The following is a 24,772-nucleotide window of genomic DNA, read 5'->3' as shown; positions in this document are numbered from 1 at the left end:
AGCCTCAGCTGTTATCATCATTTGGGGAGTGAACTAGTGGACAGAATCAGTGTCTCTCTTACTCCTCCTCCTCCTGTTCCTTTTCCTCATCCTCCGCCTTTTTCTCCTCCTCCTCTTCCTTCTCTTCCTCTTCTCTCTGTCAATCTGTCTTTCAAATAAATAAATATTTTAAAATTTGTTTATTTATGTATTTATTTGAAAGGCAGAATGATGGAGAGAGAGGGAAAAATAGACACACACACACATACAGAGGCTCCGTCCAGTGGTTCACTACACAAACGGCCACAATGGCCTGGGCTGGGCCAGGCCAAAACCAGGAACTGAGAACTCTATTGAGTGTTTCACATGGGCGACAGGGACCCGAGCACTTGGGCCACCCCTCACTGCTTTCCCAGGTTCATTATCAGGGGAGCTGGGTTGGAAGCAGAGCAGCCAGAACTCAAACCAGCTCTCATATGGGATGCTGGCATTGCAGGCAGCAGCTTAACCCACTGTGCCGCAGCAGCAGCCCCAACAAATAAATCTTAAAAAAAAAAAAAAAAAAGTCAGAGAGAAATGAGGCAGGCCACGATTTGTAGTATCAGACTGGACTTGTTTAGGGGGAAGGAAAGTTCTGCTCCTGGGCCTTCTAGAAAACATCGCTCAGCTTTTTGGGGTGACCCAATAAAGGTAAAAGTTTGGGCAGCTCTGTTATGGCTGGCATTTTCCATGACTGCTCAGCCGCCCCAGGCACTGCTCCTGAGGAGGATGTGATGGGGTGATGGCTAATGAAGACTGACAGTGGGGGAGGAGGAGGGCGGAAGCAGGCCTTTCAGCCATCGGGCAGACCTCCATCATGCCTCACCTGTGCTGCTGACAGCAAAGGGGCTCTTCCCCCATCTCCTCACTCCCATCTCAACCCATCTCCTTCCCTGCTGTCAGTTACCCATCACACTGCTGCCACAGAAGCTTTGTAAGAGAACATCTTGTAGCGTCCCTCTCCCACAGAGTCTCCTCACGATTCCCTATCACCTACGAGACCGAATGCAGCTCTTCATCTTCAGCGGAGCGCACGAGGCTCCTCTGGCCCCTGCCCAGCTCTTAACGATTCGATTCGTCGCCTTCCCCTTGTCCACATGCTGTGCTGAATCACTCTTAATTCCCTTCAGGGGACACTCCCATGCCTACAACATTCAGGCCCCTTCCCCTCTCATCTTCCCGCCTTACTTGACAACTAGCTCGTGACTCCTTCCAGACTGAGGTGGAATGTTTGCTGTTTGTCCAGTTGTTTATTCGTTCTTCTATCGAATGCATATTTTGTTGGGAGATTGCTAAATTGCTTGGATTTGTTGGGTTTCAGAGATATGCAGGTGAATAAAGACACGATTCTTGCCCTCAAAGATCTCTAGCCTCGTACAGGGTTGCCCAAAAATAGGAATAAGGTCTGTTATCCATACGAATAAGATAGCAAGGAGGCATAGTTACCAAATGTCATCAGAAAGAAGCCAGTGGCACACCCTGGCTGTCCTTTGAGGAGACACACATGAACCCCTGCTGAAAGGGGGACAGAGCAAGAACCTGATGAACTGAGCACTACACAGATGCCCTCCTAGGTGGACTTCACTGCGAATCCCTGAGTCTCTCTTGGCCCGTTAGACCTTCTGTTGTTGGAAACAGCCGTGGCCCGGGTCACAGCGTCTGTTCAGCACCGCAGGGCCAGGCAAGCGTGCTGTGGTGAAGCCCCAGATCGGTTTTCGTTGAGGCGGTGGCAAGACCACAACTGCACCAACACCATTGCCAGCTGTGGCTTCGGGCTTCGTTGTTTGCTTTCAGCGGGGGGTCCCTTCAGGCCTCCTGAGCTGCTCTACCCACTGTCCATGCAGCCGGGCAGGGCTTCTCTGTAGACACCATGTTTGCAATTTCCCAGTTAGGGTAGTGACCTCGCAGGGTTAAAAAGGACAGCAGTGGCTCTGTGTACCTCTGGGAGACCCTCCTGTGGCGGAGGTGACCAAGGTTCGTGTTGTGGGAAAACTGGTGAGATGAGTCCGGGTTGGTGGCCTGGTATCCATGACAATATACAAGACCAAACACTATGGTGAGGAGAGAAGTGAAGTTGTATTTGAATAGGAGACAGAGGAGCTTCTGGCAAAGGGAGGGGCTGGGAGAGAGACAGACCCCGCCGCAGAGTTCTCACAGCACGGGGGTATTTGGGTGCCTTTAACACGCCGTCTCCAAAGAGCAAATGTACCGGTTATACTTCGGCCATTGTGAAGGCAGGGACAGTCTTAATGGAACCTTTTCTAAGTCGTTTTTGTCGAAACCTAAATCTCGCTGTCCACTGGCCATTGCTGTTCGACCTGAGCTTGCATCTTGCATCTGGTTTTGTTCAGTGTGTATGCGCCAGCAAGGAGCTGTGGGGTGGAGTCGCTCTGGCCTGCCTCTAGTCCAGGGCTCCCTCAGTAGGACCCTTTACAAGAGGGAGTGGGCACTGCCCTGAGCAGAGCTGTGGACGGTCCAGCCACGGCCCTTGCAGTCACACAGTTTGCATGGAAAAGCCCTCCTGCAGGCCAGTGTCATACTGGTTTTAAAACCTCGTGTCCTATGTCATTGTTATCGACTCCCGGGAGATTTGGGCTAATGAACCCATTATGGTTCATAAGCCCCAGGCATGTATAAATTACTCCTCCAGCCTTTCTGTATTTCTTTGTTCACATTTCATTAAGGACAGAGAGTAGAAAGAACTGATGGAACATGGGAAGGAGAGGCAGGGAAGGGGTGTGGAGGGGTTGTGAACTGTGACTGCTGTAGGCACAGCGGGCTACTCACGCTAACGCTGAGCGAGGCGCAATGAAAGAAACTCGTCCATGGTGCGCGAGTGGAGGGAGCGTGGACAAAGGCAAAGGGCAGCAGGGCCTCCATAAAACTTCATTGCTGTCCTGGGAGTCTCTGGGTTTCTAATAACAGGAGCCTACACCCAGTTAGCTTAAGCAGAAAGAGGGAGGTTGATGGTAATAAAAGATTCAGAATGTAAGAGCAGAGATCCAAGAAGTGGAGGGCCGTTGAGAATGCCAAGTGCTCTGTCACGTGTTCTGCTCCTCTCTCCGTGACTGCCCCTTTCTTTGCCTGCGAAGAATGAGTTTCTCAGCCGCCAGGCCCATCTCGCAGACCCATGTTCCCCGGGACACACCTCCGAGTTCCCACTCCGCGAAGAAAGAGCCAGGTTAAGACGTAAGACAATCCCCTTCGGCCTCAGTTCCGTAGTCTGAGAGCGGCATCTCTGTTCTAGCAAGAAGGAGGTGTCTCCAGCTTTACTCAACTGACGTGAGAATTGCACACATTGTGAAATGATGGCTCTGCGTGTGTAACGCACTTGAGGATGGGACGGGAGCAGACAGCTGGGGGGCTGGGAGCCACTGTTAGCAGGAAAGATGCTGTTTGTCAGAAGTCACCGTTAGCAATATGCTAAGTAAAATAGACGGAAGGACAAAGGAAAGCCAGGACAGGAGCATGGGTGAAATGACTGTTTCTTAAGCTCCATGAATCTGAGCCTACATTCAGATTTTAAGCCTACTTCTCACTTCTCCAAGTATTCCCGGTACACCTTTCCAGCTGGTTGCCTTCACTGTTATAAAAATGTGCCGTGCCCATTCCCACTGTTCTGTTGTTCTGGGTCCCTCACTGGAAATGCCTTTTCCTTATTCTTTGCCTGGCCACATCTTGTTCCTCCTTTAGGGGCCAGCTCAAATACCCACTTGTTCACGAATCTCTCTCTCCATTCTGACCAGATTTGCTCACCCGTTTAGTCAGCAATTTCACCTTCATCAAATATGTTTTTCCAGGGGGCTACATTGTTCTTAAAATCAAAGAGCACATTTACTTCTTTGCATCTGTCATGATGCTGGGGTGCAAGGCAATCAATTAACACTAATTTTAGTATTTAAATTTTAAGTTTGTGTATCAAGGGTGTCATATCACAAGCCTTCAAGAGCTACATGCACTTTGACATTCTCAGTTATACTTACAGATTTACAGATTCTAAGCATAAATGTAATTGGCCAAGAAAAACTGAGGAGAGAATACAAATGAAATATAAAAAAGAAGGGTGGCATTAACATACTGCATTGCATCATGTCATTGTGTGATCCTAAGGAGCTCGTATTTATGGTGTGCTTCCTGTTTAAAACAGTTTAACATGAAAAAGAACAGGCTGATTTTCCTAACTGACAGGTGTAAATTAGTGAGTGACCCAAACATGGACATTTCTAAAGCCTATCTCATCTTTCTGGGAATGACTCATAAGAGCCTGGAACTGAACTTCAGGCAGTGCTGTACTGAGAAATGGACTTGTTAGAGCATCATACGTGTCACAAGAGAAAGGATATATTTTTGTTTGTTTTTAAATATTTATTTATTTGATTGAAAGTCAGAGTTACAGAGAGAGAGAGAGAGAGAGAGAGAGAGAGGTCCTCCATCTACTTGTTCCCTCCCCAGATGGCTGCAATGGCCCGGGGCTGGGCCAGACCAAAGCCAGAAGCCAGGAGCTTCTTCTGGGTCTCCTCCCTGGGTGCAGGGGCCCAAGGACTTGGGCCGTCTTCCACTGCTTTCCCAGGCCATCAGTAGGGAGCTGGATTGGAAGCAAAGCAGCCAAGGACGCACACCGGTACTTATATAAGATGCCAGTTTGCAGATGTCGACTTTACCAGCTGTGCCACACACCGGCCCCTGGGACTTTTAAGTACTTTTCTAGGATTTGAATTGCATATATTAGCAACTCTTCCCTGAAATGCTTTATTTAATTCTACTGAGAGGATTGGACTATATTCCTTCTTACAGGCCAGCTGAGAGTGTTTCTAGGGATGGTGAAATCAGTAAAGGACTTAAGTAGAAATAAAAGGACTTATGGGCCGGCGCCGCGGCTCACTAGGCTAATCCTCCTCCTTGCGGCGCCGGCACACCGGGTTCTAGTCCCGGTCAGGGCGCCGGATTCTGTCCCGGTTGCCCCTCTTCCAGGCCAGCTCTCTGCTGTGGCCAGGGAGTGCAGTGGAGGATGGCCCAAGTGCTTGGGCCCTGCACCCCATGGGAGACCAGAGAAGCACCTGGCTCCTGGCTTTGGATCAGCACGGTACGCCGGCCGCAGCGCGCTGGCTGCGGTGGCCATTGGAGGGTGAACCAACGGTAAAGGAAGGCTTTCTCTCTGTCTCTCTCCCTGTCCACTCTGCCTGTCAAAAAAAAAAAAAAAAAAAAAACGAAGGACTTATGTAGAAAGGACTGTGTTCAAAATGACCAGTACTAATTATGCTGAAGGCAAAGCAAAAACTAAAGTCAAGCATGTATTAATATTTGAGCATAAAATTTCACGTTTAAGGAGTTGATATAATTTTTTAAATATTCCATATCTGACTTCATGTGATGATAGGTCACAGTGAAAATGCTGGCATACTGCAGATATTATATAAAATTATCTTCAGTCTATATGTACAAGGTGCATATGAAACAAATTAATTTCTGATATCTCATTGTATATTATACAATGTGAATTATCCAAAATATGAAAAATTCTGAAGTACCTTTGGTCTCAAGCATTTTGGATAAAGATACTCAACTTGTATTGTAAAACCATGGTAATTTACATGTAAAATGAATATTTGTGATTAGCTTCGTTTTCTGACTTGAAGTTTCCTTTTCTTAAAATGTCTTTTAATTTAATTTATTTGAAAGGCAACAAGAGAGTAAGGGGGGAGGGGGAGAAACAGAGAGCACTCCCATATACTCACAACAACCAGAGCTGGGCCAGGCCAGGCCAAAGCCAAGAGCCATGAACTGAATCCAGGTCTCCCAGGTGGGTGGGAGGACCACCGCCTAACTTGAACAGGAATCTGGAATTGGGAGTAGAGCAAACACTTGAACCCAGGCACTCTGAAGTGGAATGTGGCATCCCAAACAGTATCTTAACTGTAATGCCAAATCTCCCCCCTTAAAAATGGAAGTATTTTGGATGGTGGTAGTATCATAATTCTTTTATTAAGTAGAATAAATTAAACATAATGTTTAATTTAATAAACATGATGATTATTGTTTTGAAAATTCATTTTTTTCCTAGTGTCAGTCAAAGTCTGATCCTGGGTGCTTGGAGACAGTCACTATGGTGATGATGATACAGACTCCACGGTGATGGAGACAGATACTGTGGTTATACAGACGCCATGGTGATGGTAATGGAGACAGTTACAGTATTGATGCAGACAGAACACAGGCAGACATCATAGTGATACAGGCAGACACCATGGTGATGGTGTTGGTGATGCAGACCCCATAATGATGGAGACAGTCGCCATGGTGATACAGACTCCATGGTGATGAAGACAGTCACTGCCGTGATGGTGGTAGTGATGCAGACTCCATGGTGATAGAGATACACACTGTGGTGATGCAGATGCCATAGTGATGGTGACAGATACATTACTAATGGAGACAGTTACAGTACTGATGCAGTCAGACACAGGCAGACATAGTGATACAGGCAGACACCGTAGAGATGGTGATGGTGATATAGACCCCATAATGATGGAGACAGTCACCGTGGTGATGGTGCTGGTGATGCAGACTCCATGGTGATGAGACAGTCACTGTGGTGATGGAGACACCATGGTGATGGTGACAGACAGCAGATGGACATCATGGTGATGGAGACAGACACCATGGCGATGCAGGGCATTGTGGTGATGTGGAATGTCGTGGCGATGCAGGCTGGGGCGGCCATGTAGGACACTGTGGTGAGGCAACCATCATAGTCACTTACTACTTCCCATTTCCTGCACTAGTGATCTTGTTCTCTAAAGCACTTCCCCTTCATCAACTTTAATGCCAAGACCTGGCAAATAATACTGAGGTTCCTTCTTCATGTACTACTTCTCAACCTAGATGTGTTAATATTCTTTATTTGAATTAAGTATTAGTGATTCAAAGAAAATAAAGCCTTTTTTAAAACATAGCAGCTTTTGACCTGAGTAAGACAAATGTCAGACCAGTTTGACAAGTCTAAGATCTCTTCCCAGATGTTTGGCAATTTCTTTTTCATCTTTTCTGAGCCTGCCAGGCCTGTGACAAGCTATCTAGAATGTTCACAGTAACCTGCTATGAAATAATAAAAAGTGTATTTGGTCTTTGCACCTGGATCCTGACATAGCTCATAACACCATTGCAGATAGGGGTGCTAGAAGAATCTTTTGTTCTAATATTTGGCCTTTGATCCAAGTTCCTGACAGAGATCCTAATATCTACACAATTTCCTGGTAATTAGAACATCTTTTGTTCTAGTCATGGGTGAGGAACACCCAGCATGTGTGCTATATATGGCCCATAAATCATTTGGTCTGGCCCTGCCAATGCAACTATAGGTGGGACTCAAAATTCAGTAAGTCTAGTGCAGGCTTATTTTTAGGTTGATCATTTTGTATGGCCCATGAATGATGTTATAAATATCCAAATGGCCCTTGGCAGGAAAAGTGTTCCACACCCATGTGTAATAATAAGGCAACTCTTGGTGAGCTCCTAGGTGGGAGTTAGTCACCTGTCTCCAAGGTGGGGCTAGAAATGAGACTAACATTTTTTTTGTGTCTACACGATGAATCCTACATAAAACTCCCACAAGTACAGAGTTCAGAGAGCTCTGTTGGTGACCACACCCACCTGCCAGGAAGTTGGTGCCCTCTGGCTCTGAAAGGACAGAAGCTCCTGTGTGTACAGCCCTTCCCAAACCTCACCCTATAAATCTCTTCATCTGATTGTTCCTTTATATATTTAAAATATCCTATGTAAAAAATTGGCAATAGTAAGTAAACTGTTTTCCTGGGTTCTGGGAGCCATTTTAGTTTGAGGAAGAGGTCATAGGAGCCTCTGATTCGCAGCCAAGTCATGCAGAATCTGTAGGCAGCATGGCTGCCTGCTGTTTGCACTTGGTGTCTGAAATGAGGGGTAGGAGGCAGTCTTATGGGACTGAGCCCTTAACCTGTGAGATCTGACACAACCTCCAGGTAGATGGTGTCAGAATCAAGTTGAGGCCGGCGCTGCAGCTCGCTAGGCTAATCCTCTGCCTTGTGGTGCTGGCACACCGGGTTCTAGTCCCGGTCGGGGCACCAGATTCTGTCCCGGTTGCCCCTCTTCCAGGCCAGCTCTCTGCTGTGGCCAGGGAGTGCAGTGGAGGATGGCCCAAGTGCTTGGGCCCTGCACCCCATGTGAGACCAGGATAAGTACCTGGCTCCTGCCATCGGATCAGCACGGTGTGCCAGCCACAGCACGCTGGCCGCGGCGGCCATTGGAGGGTGAACCAACGGCAAAGGAAGACCTTTCTCTCTGTCTCTCTCTCTCTCACTGTCCACTCCTGCCTGTCAAAAAAAAAAAAAAAAAAAAAAAAAAAGAATGGAGTTGAATTGTGGGACACTTAGGTGATGTCAGAGAGTTGCTTGGCGGTGTCAGAAGGAATCTATTGACAGTGGTGTGAGTTTAGATTGGGAGAAAGCAGGTTGATTGGTTTTCCTACATACCTTTCCCATTTCAAGTTCCATCCAGTGTATTGTTTGAAGCCCTTTTAAGCAACAAATTGAAATCAAGTCAACCCTGGATGACACTGTTGATGCAGTCAACCCAACAAGGAGTGATTTTATGGTTGATACCCTTAATGCACAGTCAACTCCCCACGTGCATAGGCAGTGACAGCCTGTCAGTGCTCATATCTTTGCGATGGCTTACAGGCATTTGGTGACACCAGTTTTAAAGATGGATCTCAACTTCAGGTGCAATGGAGACAGAAATGTATCCCTACATTCTCTTTAAATGTGGAGCTCTGGTTTTTATCCTGATTGACAGCTGCTGCTTCTTGGAGCTGTCAAGATATCTGCATAGAATATGCTTTTTTTTTTTTAAGCCTAAAATCAGATTCTGGTGGCATTTATTGGAGCTCTCTAGAAGCGTCCTCCCCTTCCTCCTTGGTTTACAGCCACAATCTATTTGGCGAGGTGGCTGGAGAGCTGCATTTCAGCAGTTACCAAGCTGTGAGGATCCACACTGTTCTCAAAAGACCTCCTTCACTTGGGCATCAGAACCCGCCTCCCTAAGCAAGAACACCACTCCAGCCGCTTATCTCCCAGCCCCTGTTTATCCTGTATCATCAGTTTGGGGTTCTCCACTTGATCATTTTCATTAGTGTACAAATACTATGTTATTTCTCCATTGTAAGTAAAATTAGGTTTTCCTTGCCATCCCTTTAATCCTCTTGAAAAAGTTATCTGCATTCATCATCTCTCATTTTTCTTTTTCTTTTGGAAAGTTATTGGTATTCTGAGAATAATTGAAAATACAGAAGAATTGTAGGTACAGGGAAAACAACTCTGTTTCCCCCTGAACAATGTGAGAATAAGTTGCAAAAGATGTTCTATCACCTTTGAGCAGTTTAGTGTGTGCTTCCTACAAGTACAACATTCTTCTACATGTTCACATGAGAATCAGGAAGCTAATACTGACACATTACCCCCTCTGATCCTGGGACCCTGTGTGAGTATTGCAAACCATCCTCACAGTGTCCCACTGAGTATGAGGACCCAGTTCAGAATCACAGGTTGTATTTAGTCGCCCTGAACGGAACAGTTCCTTTGACTTCCCTGACTTTCATGACCCAACTGTGAAATGTTTGGGATTATTGGCCATTTATTTTGTAAAATGTCACTCAGTTTGGGTTTAGTGTTTATCTATGATCAAATTTGGGCAATAAGGCCGGCGCCGTGGCTCAATAGGCTAATCCTCCACCTTGCGGCACCGGCACACCGAGTTCTAGTCACGGTCGGGGCGCCGGATTCTGTCCCGGTTGCCCCTCTTCCAGGCCAGCTCTCTGCTATGGCCAGGGAGTGCAGTGGAGGATGGCCCAGGTGCTTGGGCCCTGCACCCCATGGGAGACCAGGAAAAGCACCTGGATCCTGGCTCCTGCCATCGGATCAGCGCGGTGTGCCGGCTGCAGCAGCGGCCATTGGAGGGTGAACCAATGGCAAAAGGAAGACCTTTCTCTCTCTGTCTCTCTCACTGTCCACTCTGCCTGTCAAAAAAAAAAAAAATTTGGGCAATAAAGCACTGGTGTTAATGTCATGAAGCTGATGGAGTATTTATTTCATTGTGTTCTATCTGTGGGACGCGATTCAGTTGTTGTTTGTTGGTGGTGACATTAACTTTCCTTGACTAATGTGGTGTCTTCCAGGTTTCTCCATGCAAATCTATTCTTTTTTCCTCTGTAGCTAATAAGAATTTGGAGTTTACAGGAAGTAGCTTACAATTACATAACTATCTTTTTTATAATTTTTATTTAATTCTGTTGATATAGACTCATGGTTTCTTCTTCAATGATTTATAACCTATTACTATCATCATTTATTTTGATTTCCAAATTGACACAGACTGACAGTTGAGTACTATGTCCTTTTGACATGCCTCCATCATTCCTTGGGAACTTTTTAGTTTGGGTCACAAAATAGATGGTGTAGGGCACTCTTGTCCTCACCCCAGCTCTAGAATCATCCTTTTCTACAGAAAGCACTGGTTCCATTGGCAGTGGTATTTAGAAACCAAGATCAGGATGATGGGTGTGCTTGTGGCCAAAGTATTACTACTCCCAGGCCTCCCCATGGACAGAGCTGGAGACTAGGTACCTACACTCACATGCTTTACATCTATGTTAGTGAATCTATACAACCATGCGTTCACACCAGCACCACTGGTTCCTATCCCACCCCACAGGTTTCATTGCAGTTTTCTACTTTCCACGTCATTACCTCCTCTCCTGACAATGAGATACCAGGCTGCTCATCCCTGCTTGATGACTCCCCTGTGGGAACTACACTCCCATTCCATGGCCTCCCCTCCCCCATCGATGCTTTGCACATCTATGCACTTGGTGAGCAGACCCTTTTCATAGCTTCTGGCCTCCTTTTAGTCATGCTCTGATTTTCTGTACTTTCTTGATCCTATAAACAATACAAGGGGTCTTCAAAAAGTTCATGGGAAATGCTTATTATTTTTTAAAAAAACTCTATGCATGGCTATAAACAGGTTTTGCATGAAAAGAAACATCATTCAGCTCCATTTTTCCATGACTCCAAAGTCCCCTCATATTCACAATAGCTATTTCAGCCGCAGCCTCAGCTACTGATGTGGTCATTTCTGCCCATCCTAGGTCTTTTCTTTGGGTTGATTTCTTTCTTCATTATGGTAGAAATGTTTTTCCTGGTTATTTGCTTGCCTGGCAATTTTAAAAAATTGGATTCTAGGCATTGTGAATGTTATCTTCTGGCATACTGGGTTTCTTATGTAACTTTAAATATGTGGGGGTTTTTGCTTTGAGTTGTTATTAAGTTACTTGGAAACATTTTCATCTGTCCAAGGCTTACTATTAAACTTCAATAGATGGGTCCTTGACAGCTTCTAACTTAAGACTCTAAAGGGGATTGGGGTACCTTTCTGAGGACTCTACCCAGTGTCCCAGGTGTTAGGACTTTCTGCTCTGCCTGGTGAAGACACAAACTGCTCTGGCCCTGGGCAAGCTCCAAGTCACATCATATTCTCTGCAAAGCTTCACATGGCTTTCTCCTATACACGTGCAGGCCAGTATTCAAGAGGATCAGTCATTCTGTGTGTGTGTCTGTCTGTCTGACTCCCTTCCTCCCAATGTAGCTCTTTCTTCCATTGTTCTGTCCTTAACTCAGGGCAACTGCTAAACTGTGTTTAGAAGTTCTTCCCTGTGCCATAGCTGGCAGTAAGCTGGGGGCCATTCTGGTTTTTTTTTTTTAAGATTTTATTTATTTATTTGAGTGGTAAAATTACAGATAGAGAGGCAGAGAGACAGAGAGAAAAGTCTTCCATCCACTAGTTCATTCTCCAGATGGCTGCAATGGCTGGAGCTGGGTCAATCTGAAGCCAGAAGCCAGGAACTTCTTCTGGGTCTCCCACGTGGGTGCAGGGGCCCAAGCACTTGGCCCATCTTCCACTGCTTTCCCAGGCCACAGCAGAGAGCTGGATCAGAAGAGGAGCAGCCAGGACATGAACTGGCACCCATATGGGATGCTGGCGCCACAGGCGGAGGCTTAGCCCACTACACCACAATGCTGACCCCATTCTGGATTTTATCTTAGCTCTCTCTCAGGGATCACGGGCCTGTGCTGCTTCTGTCCAACACTTAAAAACCATTTCTGCCTCTATCCCACCTGGTTTTAAGTTGAGGCGGGAGGGCTTAATTGGCCCTTGCTCCTCTAGCATAGGCAGAATTGGAAGTGTGCTATCTACTCTCCAAGGACAGGCATCTTTCTGCCTGTTGTTGCCCAGTTGTTGCAAGCACCCAGAACTGTGCCTGGCCTAGCAGGTGTGCAGCACGTCTTAGCTGGATGCACGTTTCGCTGTAAGATGCTGTGTGAGCACAGCTTCAGCAGCTGTCGGAGTGTCTGCCCTGTGGCAGGCATTGGTCGTGCAGCAGGGAGCACACCTGTCCATGTGCAGCGTACCACCTGAAAGGAAAGACAGACGTCCAACAGCAATGGAACTGCTAGGGGGTTCCTCCATGAAGGAGCAGCCCTGGTGGGAGGTGTTCAGCAGAGGTCGCCAGGAACCCGCATTCCACATTCCTGCTGACTCCAGAAAGAAGAGCAAGAGCCAGCCTGCCCAGGGGGCACTGCCTTGAAGCTCCGAGGGGGCAATGATCTCAGAACTTTCCAAAATGAAGGGTGACCTGTGTGGGGAGGACAGACTGTCAGCATGCAGTCAGAGAGGCAGGAAGACCCTCAACCTGCAGGACTTCAAGCTCCTTCACCACTCCACAAAGTGCAGGGAGAAGCTACTGAGGATTTTAAATAGGGGAGTGATGTGAGCCAATTTTTGTGTGTGATTTCTTTTTTTAATTTTTTTATTTTTATAAAAGGAATGAATTTTATGTATTTCATACATACAGTTTTAAGAGCAAAATGATACTTCCCACCCTAGCCTCCCTCCCTTGCTCGCTCCCACCCTCCCTCCTACTTCCTTTCTTATTTTTCTTTTAGTTTTTGCAATGACATACATTTTTTTCATCTTGACATGCAGACTTTATTTTAGAAATGCAAAGTTGGTTTAACATCTGAAGAGCCATTCATATTACTCTCTTTATTAACAAAATAAAGGAGAAAAATCAATAGAAGCAGAAGAAGCATTTAACAGAAGTTAACATCAATTCATGATAAAAACTCCCAGCATTTCAACTCAAGAAGGTCACCTTCTTAACTTGATAATGGTCCTCTACAGAAAACCTAAAGCTAGTAAAATACTTAGCATGAAAAGACTGAAGATTTTCCCCTTAAGACAATGATAGACTTGCAGTTTACTTGATAATCGCAAGCTTAACCCTCCACTAAACAAAGAATTCAACAAGTAGTAAATAGAAAAACCACTGTTCCTCAAAAGAATAGGTGAGGGCTATGAACAATAATCAAATCTTAAACTGTCAAGTTCACTCATACATGTTACTTTTTTTATACTCTGTATTAGTTAACCACAAATCAAGGAAAATGTATGATATTTCTCTTTTGGGGACTGGCTTATTTCACTAAGCATGATGGTCTCCAATTACATCCCTTTTGTTGTGAAAGACAGTATTTCATTCTTTTTTACAGCTGAGTAGTATTCCATTGTGTATTTGCATCATAATTTCTTTATCCAGTCATCAGTTGGTGGACACATGAGTTGATTCCATATCTTAGCTATTTTGAGTTTAGCTGCTATAAATTTGGGGGTACAAATAACTCTTTAAAATGTTGATTTCATTTTCTTTGGGTAAATTCCCAGGAGTGAAATGGCTGGGTCATATGGTAGATCTAGTTTCAGATTTTTGAAGAACCTCCATACTATCTCCCATAATGGTTGTACTAGTTTGCATTTCTACCAACAGTGCATTAGGGTACCTTTTCCCCACATATCTTTGCCAGCATTTTTTATTTTTTGATTTTTGGATGATGGCCGTTCTAACTTGGGTGAGGTAAAACCTCAGTATATTATTTGCATTTCCCTGATGGCTACTGATCCTGAGCATCTTTTCATGTGTCTGTTGGCCATTTGGATTTCATCTTTTGAAAGCTGCTTGTTCATATCCCTAGCCTGTTTCTTAAACTGGATTGTTTTGTTGTTGAATTTCTTACATATCCTGGATATTAATCCTTTATCAGATGTAAAGTTTGCAAATATATTCTTCCATTCTGTCAGTTGTCTCTTTTTTGAGTGTTTCCTTTGCTGTGCAGAAGCTTCTTGGCTTGATATAATCCCATTTGCCTATTTTTACCTTCATTGCCTGTGCTTCTGTGGTCTCATCCAAGAAGTGTTTGCCTATGTCAGTGTTTATCCCATTTTCCTTTAGTAATTTGATGGTTTCAAGTCTTTTTTTTTTTTTTTTTTAATAAGGGGCTGGGTTGTGGCGGGGTGAATTAAGCTTCCAGCATCCCATATTTTTTTTAAGATGATTTATTTATTTGAAAGCCAAAGTTACACAGAGAGAGGAGAGGCAGAGAGAGAGAGAGAGAGGTCTTCCATCTGATGGTTCACTCTCCAATTTCTGCAACAGCCGGAGCTGCACCAATCCAAAGCCAGGAGCCAAGAGTTTTTTCCAGGTCTCCCACATGGGTTCAGGGGCCCCAGACTTGGGCCATCTTCTATTGGTTTCCCAAGCCGTAGCAGAGAGCTGGATTGGAAGTGGAGCAGCCAGGTCTCGAACCAGCGCCCATATGGGATGCTGGTGCTTCAGGCCAAAGCATTAACCCACTGCGCCGCAGTGCTGGCCCCAGTTTCAAGTCTTAGTTTTAGATCCTTGATCCATTGTGAGTTGATTTTTGTATAGTGTGTAAGGTAAGAGTCTTATTTCATACTTCTGCATTAAAAGACCCAATTTTCCCAACACCATTTATTGAAGATGCTGTCTTTTTTTCCAGGGAGTGATTTTAGCTTGTCAAAAATTTTGGTTGTAGATGCTTGGATTAATTTCTGGGGTCTCTAATATGTTCCATTGGTCCACATTTCTATTTTTGTGCCAATACCAGGCTGTTTTGCTCATAACTGTTCTGTAATATGCTTGAAGTCTGGTATTATGCCTCCAGCTTTATTTTTATTGTTTAGCATTGGAAGAATAATTTATGCTTTAAAAATATTTTTCTAGCAACAATTTGGGGGATACTACTCATGGCACAGTCATGCCAGCAAGAAGTCATTTAGAACTAATACCCTTCAGCTTTTTTATGCCATCGGCCCACCTGGCTATGGGGTGAATCCTACCGTGTCCTTCTCAGAATGTATTTAAATTGCAGAGGAGTGGGAGTTGTGGCACAGCAGGTCTGCTGCTTGTCTCACTCAAATCCCCTATCAGAGTGCTGGTTCGAGTCCTAGCTGCTCCATTTCCAAGTGAACGCCCTGCTAATATACTTGGATAGGCAGCAGATGATAGCCTAAGTATTTGAACCCCTCTCACCCATGTGGATGACCCAGAGGGAGTTTCTGGCTCCTCTTTTTGACCTGGCTCAACTCTGGCTGTTCCAGGCATTTGGGGAAGTAAACCAGTGGATGGAATCTCTCTCTCTCTCTCTCTCTGTGTCTCTATCTCTTCTTCTCTGTGTCACCATGCTTTTCAAATAATAAACAAATTTTTAATTGCAGAAGAAATGACCATATTGAAATATACTTCACTATAATATTTTCATAAAATATTAAATATATTTTTAAATATCAATATATTTATAAAATATACAAATCCATATGTCCCCCTGTATTAGCTGATTATATGAGATCCATAGCAAGTGTGCAATCAGAAAGTGGATGAACATAAATGCAGTGTTGGCATGTCTGCAGTCACAGTGATGAGAGTGAAAATACCTGTTGGTGATTATATTACACACACCGCTAAAGTTTCTGCAGGATGTTTGCTGTATTTATAATGAAAGGGAATGATAAATTTCCATTTGACGTTAGTGAAAATGCAGATGACAGTAATTTTTTTTTGTCTCTGAAGTTTGCAGACAACCCCTAAACTCAGTCCATGAGATGCTTGGGGGACCCCATTAATCACACTTTATAAGTGGTTATTTAGCATAGAGTGAGAAGGTGGAGGCTAAACAGGGTAGCTGCAATAGAGACAGTGGTCAGGGGGCTGAATTTGAGGCATTTTTGCAGGAAGATAGAAAAGGCAGAGATTTTCTACAATTATTAGAGAAGTCTTCATGGAAGAACCAGGCCAAGGGATGAAAAAGAACTGTGTGCAAATGTTAACTGGAGGAGGCAGCAGAGAAAGTCTATGAGGCAGCTTCTTGCTGTGACTCCTGGTCAGGTAAGGGACCAGGGTGACAGCCATGGGTCCCAAAGGAGGAATAATCAGCAGGAACCAACACTCACAACTCTACTGCTTTGTAAGCTGTGAGGCCTGGAGCCAACACTCACTCATCCGCTGAAGCTTCAACTGCACCTGTTTAGAATGAGGATGGTAAAATCTTGTAACCCCAATGTCGTCTAGATTAAACACAATACTGTACGTGAAGGGGTTAGCACAGTTCTGCCAGCAGGAGCTGACCAATATTAGCAATGATTTGTAATTACTGCTAGGATGCGGACACCTTTGTGGACCATTGCCCAGGAGACTGCGATCTGGTTAAGGAAAGGAGATACGCACATAATGTATTCGGAGACGGAAATCACGTGTAAGAAATGAGCAACTCACAGTTTCTTCCAAAATCGTACTTTCTGTGTCGTAGAAGGCGTTTTGCAAATCCATGCCGTCTATTTGTGTTTGAGCATTTCGAATGAGCAGGAATGGATGGGGGTGGGTTTTTCTTAACAAGTGCATTTCAGTTATGCTTATTTTACAGTCTCTGCCACTTAAAAGCTCAGCTCCTGTGAGCTATAATGATGACTGTTGCTCAGATGAGTGAAAGGCACACACAAAAAAAGTGGGCACAATACAGGTTGAAAGTCTGTCCTTTGCTTTCCTTTAGGGGAGCTGAGACAAGAACAGGCTGTTTTATTTTATCATTGGTAGCATTTATAAAGATCCATAAAGAATTTTCTATTTCTTTTTTGGAACTAGCTCCTGATTTGAATAGTTCATCCATAGATGTCTGTGGCTTCATGGCCAAACAACAGGGTTCAAGGTCCTTTTCTGCCATGCACTTGGCTGTAGGACATTGAACAATTCAAGTAATCTGCTGAGCTTCGAGTATTCATCCATAAGAGGCAGATAATGATTCCTACCTCAGAACTATTGTGAAGATCAAAAGAAAAAATTTGCCTTGGTGCCTAGAATAAAAAGGGAGCCAATAAAAGTATTTTCATAAGCACTGTCATGTATATAAAAGAGTGAGATTGATTTTCACACAGATGTAATGGACTGGATTGAACAGTGGCCCCTAAAATCCATGCCCACCCAGAGTCAGAGAATGTCGTGCCACCAGGTGTGCACGGGTCCTTATCCAGTGACTGGTGAGATGGGGAATTTGGACAGACTGGGAAAAGCCACAGAAAGACAGGGACCCACGGGAGGGGCGGCTGTGTGAAGCTGAAGGGAGCAAGCACAGTGATGTCATCTAGAAGCCAGGGCACACCAAGAATCGCCAGCAGAGGCTTGCCTGTGGCACAGGGGGCTAGGCTAGCATCCTGGACCAGCGTGCCCGATGGAGTCCTGGCTGCTCGGCTCCTCATCCAGCTTCCTTTGGCCGGCGTGCCTGGGAAAGTGGCCGAGGATGATCCAAGTCCAGAGGCCTCTGCTGTCCATGTAGCAGACTCGGCTGGAGTTCCTGGCTTATGGCTTTGGCCCTGACCCAGACCTAGCTGTTGTGGCCATTGGAGGGGAGACCCAGTGGATGGAAGACCTCTGTCTGTGTGTTTGTGTGGCTCCCTCTCTTTCTATCATTCTGCCTTTCAAATAAATATTTTTAAAAATCTACCCAAAAAAGACCGGCGCCACGGCTCACTAGGCTAATCCTCCGCCTAGCGGCGCCGGCACACCGGGTTCTAGTCCCGGTCGGGGCGCCGGATTCTGTCCCGGTTGCCCCTCTTCCAGGCCAGCCCTCTGTTGTGGCCAGGGAGTGCAGTGGAGGATGGCCCAGGTGCTTGGGCCCTGCACCCCATGGGAGACCAGGAAAAGCACCTGGCTCCTGGCTCCTGCCATCGGATCAGCGCGGTGCGCCGGCCGCAGCGCGCCGGCCGCGGCGGCCATTGGAGGGTGAACCAACGGCAAAGGAAGATCTTTCTCTCTGTCTCTCTCTCTCACTGTCCACTCTGCCTGTAAAAAAAAAAAAAAAACTACCCAAAAAAGAGCAAGAATTACTAGCAACCATCATGCTCTGGGAGAGAAGCGTGGACGGATTCTCCCTCTGAGCCTCCAGGACGGAGGATGCCTGGTTTTCAAAAGTCCAGGCTCTCAGAAGACATTTCTGTTGTTACAGCCCTCTGGGATTTAAGGCAGCCAGAGGAAAACAGGCATCCCAAAACGCGTCCCTCTTCGTATCAGCCAGAGTGGGCTCCCCCAATACACACCCATCCTTGCCCAGATCAGGAGAGATTCCCTGTGGGAGAGGAACACAAGGGCCCCTCCCCTACTCTGAGAGACTCACAGTACACACACACACACACACACACACACTCTCACACTAAATCTCATGGCCAACCCTAAAACTAAGTCTTAAAGCCAGGCAAGAAACGAATCAAGCCTGTGGCCAGTGTGCCACCTCTGACTCGTCCAGGGACTCCCCCTTGCTTATTTCAGTTGACAGTGGCACAGGAAAAGGGCGTGGTGGACTCACGCGTTGGCTTTCGAAGCTTACCCCCCACCCCGGAAGCAATTTGTATGAATCCTGCTCCCATCTCAATGGCCAGCGCGAGTCACATGTCCTGCCGCCAAGTTTGACGTCATTGCGTGGGTATGTCCCCAGCTGGAGGGAAGGGCAGGGGAATTCTATTAGCGGTAGTAATATCCACCCCACCACGCCGCTCTCAGGAAAGCATAGCCTTTGAGCGGCTTTCATGGTGTGGGGATGTTGCTTTCTCAGGGTAGGGGGGGACGGGGTGGAGAGGGGTGGGGGAATCTCATGGTATGATCTTCAGAGCGAGTCTTAATGTCACGTAAGAAATCAGCTGTTGGCCTGGATGGTTCTTTGCTCCAAGTGGCGTTGATCCTTATTCTAGTTCCCAGATGTGTTTGTAAATGACCTGCTGTTTATTTCCCAAAATTAACTCCATGCCCCTCCCCCAAGTCATCCTTTGCCGCTATTAAACTTGGTCAAAGGCAGGCTGTTTGGCAACCCTTAGCAAGGCGTTTCAGAAGGGCTCGGGGCATCAGCTCCTGCCAACATCAGCAACTGCCTCCCCCTGAAACAGCCCCAGAGGACGTACGGTGCTTGACCGAAGTCTGATAGGTAATACTGTAATATGTAATATACATAAAAGTATGGCAAACAAAAAGTGATAAAGATTTATATACACACACCGAAGAAAGTACGTCCAAAGTTTATGGAAAGTTGAATTAAGAGAAATTCATTTCTGTGCAAAAATAAATTTGAAATCCACATCCATGAGGGATCTCCAAGAGTTCATAAAAAAAAATGCATATAATGAAAAAGAAACCATGCATGTGTTTTGAGACTTTGTTGCACCAAAATAAACTCCTTTGAATTCTATCTTTGTGCCATCTTTTTTTTTTTAAGTGCCCACACACACCTACACCTGCTGATGTGATGCAGAAAGAGGGAAAGCCGCCTGGCTTCAGGCGTCCAGGGCACCCACGGCTGGGGCTGTCCAGCGCAGGGCTGCCACCTGGTGACCCTTCCATGAGTCCGTCCCTCCTCTGGTGCCCTACGAGCCTCCCTCACCTTGCCCTGGTCCCGGACTGGCTGGGAACCAGCCCTGGAGGTTGTCAGCAGCCTCCGTTCTTGGAGCTGAGGAAGCAGAGGCTTGTAGGGGTTGAGCCTCTTGCTTCACAGTCAGGCCAGTGGTGCAGAAAGCACCTGACTGCAGGCCCTTAGACCCCAAAGCGCGGCCCGGAGTGCCAGGAGCAGACTGTCGCTGAGGCAACACCGCATCCGCAGCCCAACTGTTTTTGTCTTCCTTGCCAGGTCTCCAAGGCGGCTGCAGACTTGATGGCCTACTGCGAAGCCCACGCCAAGGAAGACCCCCTGCTGACTCCCGTGCCGGCATCAGAAAACCCGTTTCGGGAGAAGAAGTTTTTCTGCGCCATCCTTTAACTCTTCCCGAGGAGGCGAAAGAGCCTCGGGGCTCCTGGGACACTGATATTAGAGTTTGTAGCGCCAAGTGGGCGCCTTTCCCGTCCACGGCATTTGACAGAGAGGGAGAAGCTTCCTGGCGAGTCCAGGCTGTGCATGTACAAAGAACAGGTCCCCTGTAGGAGAATGAACGCCAACCCACACCCTGAGTTAAGAGACCCGATTCTGCAGCTCTGCCTGGCGGAGGGGAACGTAGAAAAGCACACTTGGTGTCACTTCTTTTCTGCTCTCCCCTCCCCAAACCTTTTGTTTCTGCTTCGTATTTAAAAATGAAAATAAAAACCTGAAACCGACAGCTGTACTGAGCGTCTCGCAGTGAGTTTCGTCTCTAGGAGCCGCTCTGCCAGTGGAGGAGCTGCAGATGGGTTGGATGGCACGGATGTTCGTCTTTGTGCCTTTCTTTGCTTTCTTCCCGCCTCCCCGACCTCCCACTCCCCTCCCTGTTAGAGTAGTGTGGCGAAGGCTGGACTGGTCTGGAAGGCTGAGCTCCCAGGGTGAGTGCCCAGGATGTTGAGGAAGTCCCCCGTGGTGTTCCTCGTGGCCGTGGGAGCCACACAACAACAAACGCCGGCTGTCTGTGTTCTCCTATTCACTATCCCTACGATTTGTCCATGATAACTTTGATTCTGCAAGTAAAAGTAACTCATGTGTTGTGACTGGTGCTTTCATATATTTGTGACAATTTTTTGAGTAAATACTGCATGAAAATGTTCCCTATGTTACATCCATTCAGAAGTTTTGTTGTTTTGCTGTAAAGCTGGGAAAAGACATAAGAGAGAAAAAGACACTGGGGAGGAAACCAACCTCACTCTTTGGAAAATGGAGATGACTTCTGAGCCTTAGGCAAGCGTCAAATACCTCCACGTTAACACCAGGGTGGCCACCTCTTGACTCTGTTTTCCACGATCCAAAGCATGTTGGCTTATCCGAGATCCCAGGGCAGCACAGGTACCACCCCCCACCCCACCCCACCCCACCCCCGAGCAGGAGAGTCAAGGGTTCGCCGTGGGCTGGGAAGTGCTTCTGCCATGGAGTAGAAGCAGCCTCTCGCGCTGAATCATGGGCATTCTAGATGGAAAGAATGGCTTCTGCGTGCTTGGTCGCAAAGACCTGTGGCCCACCTTTGTGCAAGCGGCAGAGCAAATTAACCCACAGCTGCAGAGCAGGCGTCCCATGCTCAGAACCCAGCTGTCCGCACACCAGCGAGATGGATGCCAGATGGCCCAACCCCGGGTAGCAGGTGCAGCCCTTGCTGCCAGCTACACCAGAACGGGTTCCGCCTCTCTTTTTCCATGGAGGTGATTTTCATTTTTCATTCCTACCTAATTTTTTCTGAAGAATTTCTTCTTTGTTTTTGTTTTTTGGCGTCGGCCTTGTTTGTTAGAATCTCTCAGTCTTTATTTTACAGCTCCCCCGTGGCTAGAGCTGTCGTCCCAAAACCCGAGCTTGGGATTTTTCACGAAGCCGTAGCCTCCATCAGGAAGAACCTTTATCCCATCTTTTTGGCCTCTGTTACCTGTTGTTAGCTCCCAGTTCGCTTTATTCTCTTCCTTTGCCATTCTCTTCCTCCTGTTGTGTTGCTTTTTCATTATTCTCACTAATACGAAGACAGAGGACGAGGGAACAGCTTACTATGCCAAGGGAGACTTGGTCAGTATTGCCCTCCCGTGGCTCCTCTGCTGGTGAAGGAATGCACCCAGTCCACGCTTGTGGCCGGGCTGCGGCAGAGGAGGACATTGAAACATCTGTGGGACGTACAGATGCACTTCTGTCACCAAATGTTTCTGTTCTCCTGATCCAGTCCTGGGGTTCTGCTACAGTCAGGGGGATGCTGGTGCCGTAGTTATGAAACCACAGTGTTGTACAGTGAGCGTAGTCTTGTGGAAGCAGCAAAAGCTGTGTTACAATTTTTTTTTAATGAATTAAAACATAAATGAATACAGGGTCCCACAAAAACAGCTATGAATAAAGCACTCTGGAAAGTGATTAAGGACCAGCAGAGTTTCACGATCCACCTCTTTTTTTCCACAAGGACTATTTATCTTTCCATGTAAATTTAGGTCTTTGGAGCAATTAAAATGGCGTTCAAATGTTTAGGAAGAATCAGAATAGGGGCCTGGTGATTAAATGCTGAGCAATTTCCATACTGTGTGTGTGTAGAAAAGGAGAGAGAAGACAGAAAACACCCAGCCCATCTGAGATTCAGTTTAAGGAAGAGATTTTTGCCTTTTTCATAATTTCACGTCTTACAGTATAGGAATATAACCACAGAATCTTTATATGAGTTTTGGCTTAATAGTATTTGTATTTATTAAGGGGAAAAAAGTCTTTTGATTACCGGTGCCTCTAAAAAACTTAATTCCCTTAGCAACTCAATCGTCCTTTCACCAGCATAAGTGTATCTTAAGGGGTGACTAATAGAAAACTTCAGCTTAAATATGTAAGGCTCTAATTTCTATTTATATATTGGATAATAGTGAAAATCTGCCATGAAATTAGTTAATAAATAATAACAATGAGCTTCATATTTAGAAGCAAACACTATAAAGAAAAAAGTTGCATCATCCTCAATATTAAAATTTGCTCTTCTTTTTTTAAAATTTGAAACCAAATACTTGTTCATTTAAATCAGAGGATGCAAATAAGCACTCTGATTCTTACTAATACTATTTGAAAGAGAATGTCTACCAAAGAAAAATTAAACAGTCAAAACCATTTCTCCATACACTCATACCCACATAAGGAATTTTGAGAAAACCAAGCATGCCGTCTTAAGGGATTTTTTTATACTTTCTTTCTTAATATTTGCTTCTAGCTGCTCCTGGCAATGATGAATTGTTACATTCGCATTACTGTTTCCTAACCCAACAACTGTTCACCTTTTTCCTCTATAAAACCTATGGAGTGTGTCTTTCCAAGAGAGAAATACAGAAATGGTCAAGCAGGAAAACCTGAATGTGATGTGCACATTTTCATCCCCTATGGACAATGTATTTGTTTTAATAAATGGAATTTTCCGATTCCTTTCATCCCGAGTCCACTTCATTGCCAGGGCCGGCGGCCCACCTGGCCCCTCGACCCGTGGTTAACCTCTCAGGTGCACCCGCGGGGGACGGAGAAGGGCAGAAGGGTTCCTGGCAGGCCTGACCAGGGACACAGCTCAGTTTGCAGGTAAACTTGCTGCGGGTGCGCCCCAGGGTGGGGTTTCTGGTTTTTCCTTCTTGAAAAAGAAATGGACTGAGAGTCATTCCCCATAAGTCGGCCATGACTGAAAAGAAGTACAAGAGAAGGGAAACCCCGGGCGCTCTAGATTCAGCAGCTCCTCAGGGATCGCGCCAGTCAAGGGAGCCCTTTGAGTGCCCAGACTGTGCCAGGGAGGAGCAAACCCTGGGAGGGCGGAAGGAAACTCCGCGTCTCGCGGGACTTGGGCCCCACCAGCCGCCATCTTGCCGTCTTCGCCCCGCAGCCGAAGGAGCCACTGGGTGGCGCTGCGCCGGCTTCACGGCCGCCCGGGCTGTGGTCCGCCGGCCGCCTGCCTGCTTCGGAATCGGGGGCGCTGGCACCCGCAACGGGCAGATGCTGGGCCCTGCACCCTGCACCCACTCGGAATCTCTGGCAGTGACTCCCAAGAACGCGCCATCTTGCGCTTGCTGTAGGCTGAGGAGCACTAATTTAAGTCCTCATGACAATTGCAGAAGTGCCCCGGGGGAAGGCACGACAGATCCTACCCGTGCTGGCGCCGGCTCCCAGAGCTGCAGGAGCGGCTGAGCTGCGGGCGATCCCGCACAGGCCGGCTTCGGGGCCCGCGCTGCCGTGCGGGGGAGGCTGGTGGGCGTCCACCCGGCTCCGCTTCCCGCAGCCCCTGTGGGAGGACCGCCTGCGGCGCTCGCTCGTTCTTTAATCAGCCGCTCGCGTTTTAGACAGCGCTCACAGTGACAGAAGGAACTGGAGCTGGGTCAGCTGCAATCCGCAAATTGCAAAGAATTTGCCAAGGGAAATCCCTCTCCCTTCGGTTCTGCCCCACATCTGCGTTCTCTTCTATTTAGGAGACTCACGCAGGGCTGGTGTTACGGAAGAGGCCCGTGGGCTCCCAGGCCGTCTCTCAGGGAGAACTCCCTACTGTTTCTTCTCCGTGTGGGTGACGAGGAGGTGGAGCCCGCTGACCCTGGCTCACCCGGTCCCGCCAGCAGGAGCCAGAGCCAGGACCCCATGACCTTGGGCATGTCTTTAACCTCTCCATGTGGTAAAATGGGTTGCAAGTGGCAGGGACCAATAATCCAACTGCCCGGAACTAGAGCCGGCTTCAAGCCCAGGTGGGTCCAGGTGCTCCGACGATGTCATTGGCTGTCCTTCTCATTCCTTGGCTTTGCGGGCCTCTGTGCTGTGTTAATTTTCAGATCCTACCCCCAGCAGCACCAGGCGGGCATCAGTACTCCTGGGCTTGCCTCTCATCATTCAACAATCACAGAAGGTACTCGAAGACA

At 46.8% G+C, this 24,772-nt stretch overlaps 1 protein-coding gene across 8 annotated transcripts in view; it reads left to right on the top strand.

Annotated features, from left to right (window-relative positions):
- Nucleotides 1-23,317, top strand: part of GNG2 (G protein subunit gamma 2) — a 176,722-nt gene extending 153,405 nt beyond the window's left edge. For all 8 annotated transcript variants that reach the window (XR_011380722.2, XM_089309713.1, XM_089309714.1 and 5 more), the window contains one exon: nt 20,121-23,317. Coding sequence is in view for 7 of the 8 variants with exons in the window: in XM_089309713.1 (XP_089165839.1) it covers nt 20,121-20,249 (129 nt within the window). In the remaining variant the exon portion in view is untranslated. The remainder of the gene's footprint in view (nt 1-20,120) is intronic.
- Nucleotides 23,318-24,772: the final 1,455 nt, after the last annotated feature.

This window comes from Oryctolagus cuniculus, chromosome 12 (assembly GCF_051225735.1).
Source record: "Oryctolagus cuniculus isolate XC-2025 breed Fujian yellow rabbit chromosome 12, ASM5122573v1, whole genome shotgun sequence".
NCBI lineage: Eukaryota > Metazoa > Chordata > Mammalia > Lagomorpha > Leporidae > Oryctolagus > Oryctolagus cuniculus.
The sequence above is the reverse complement of the archived record's forward strand: the minus strand, read 5'-3'. Positions and strand labels throughout refer to the sequence as shown.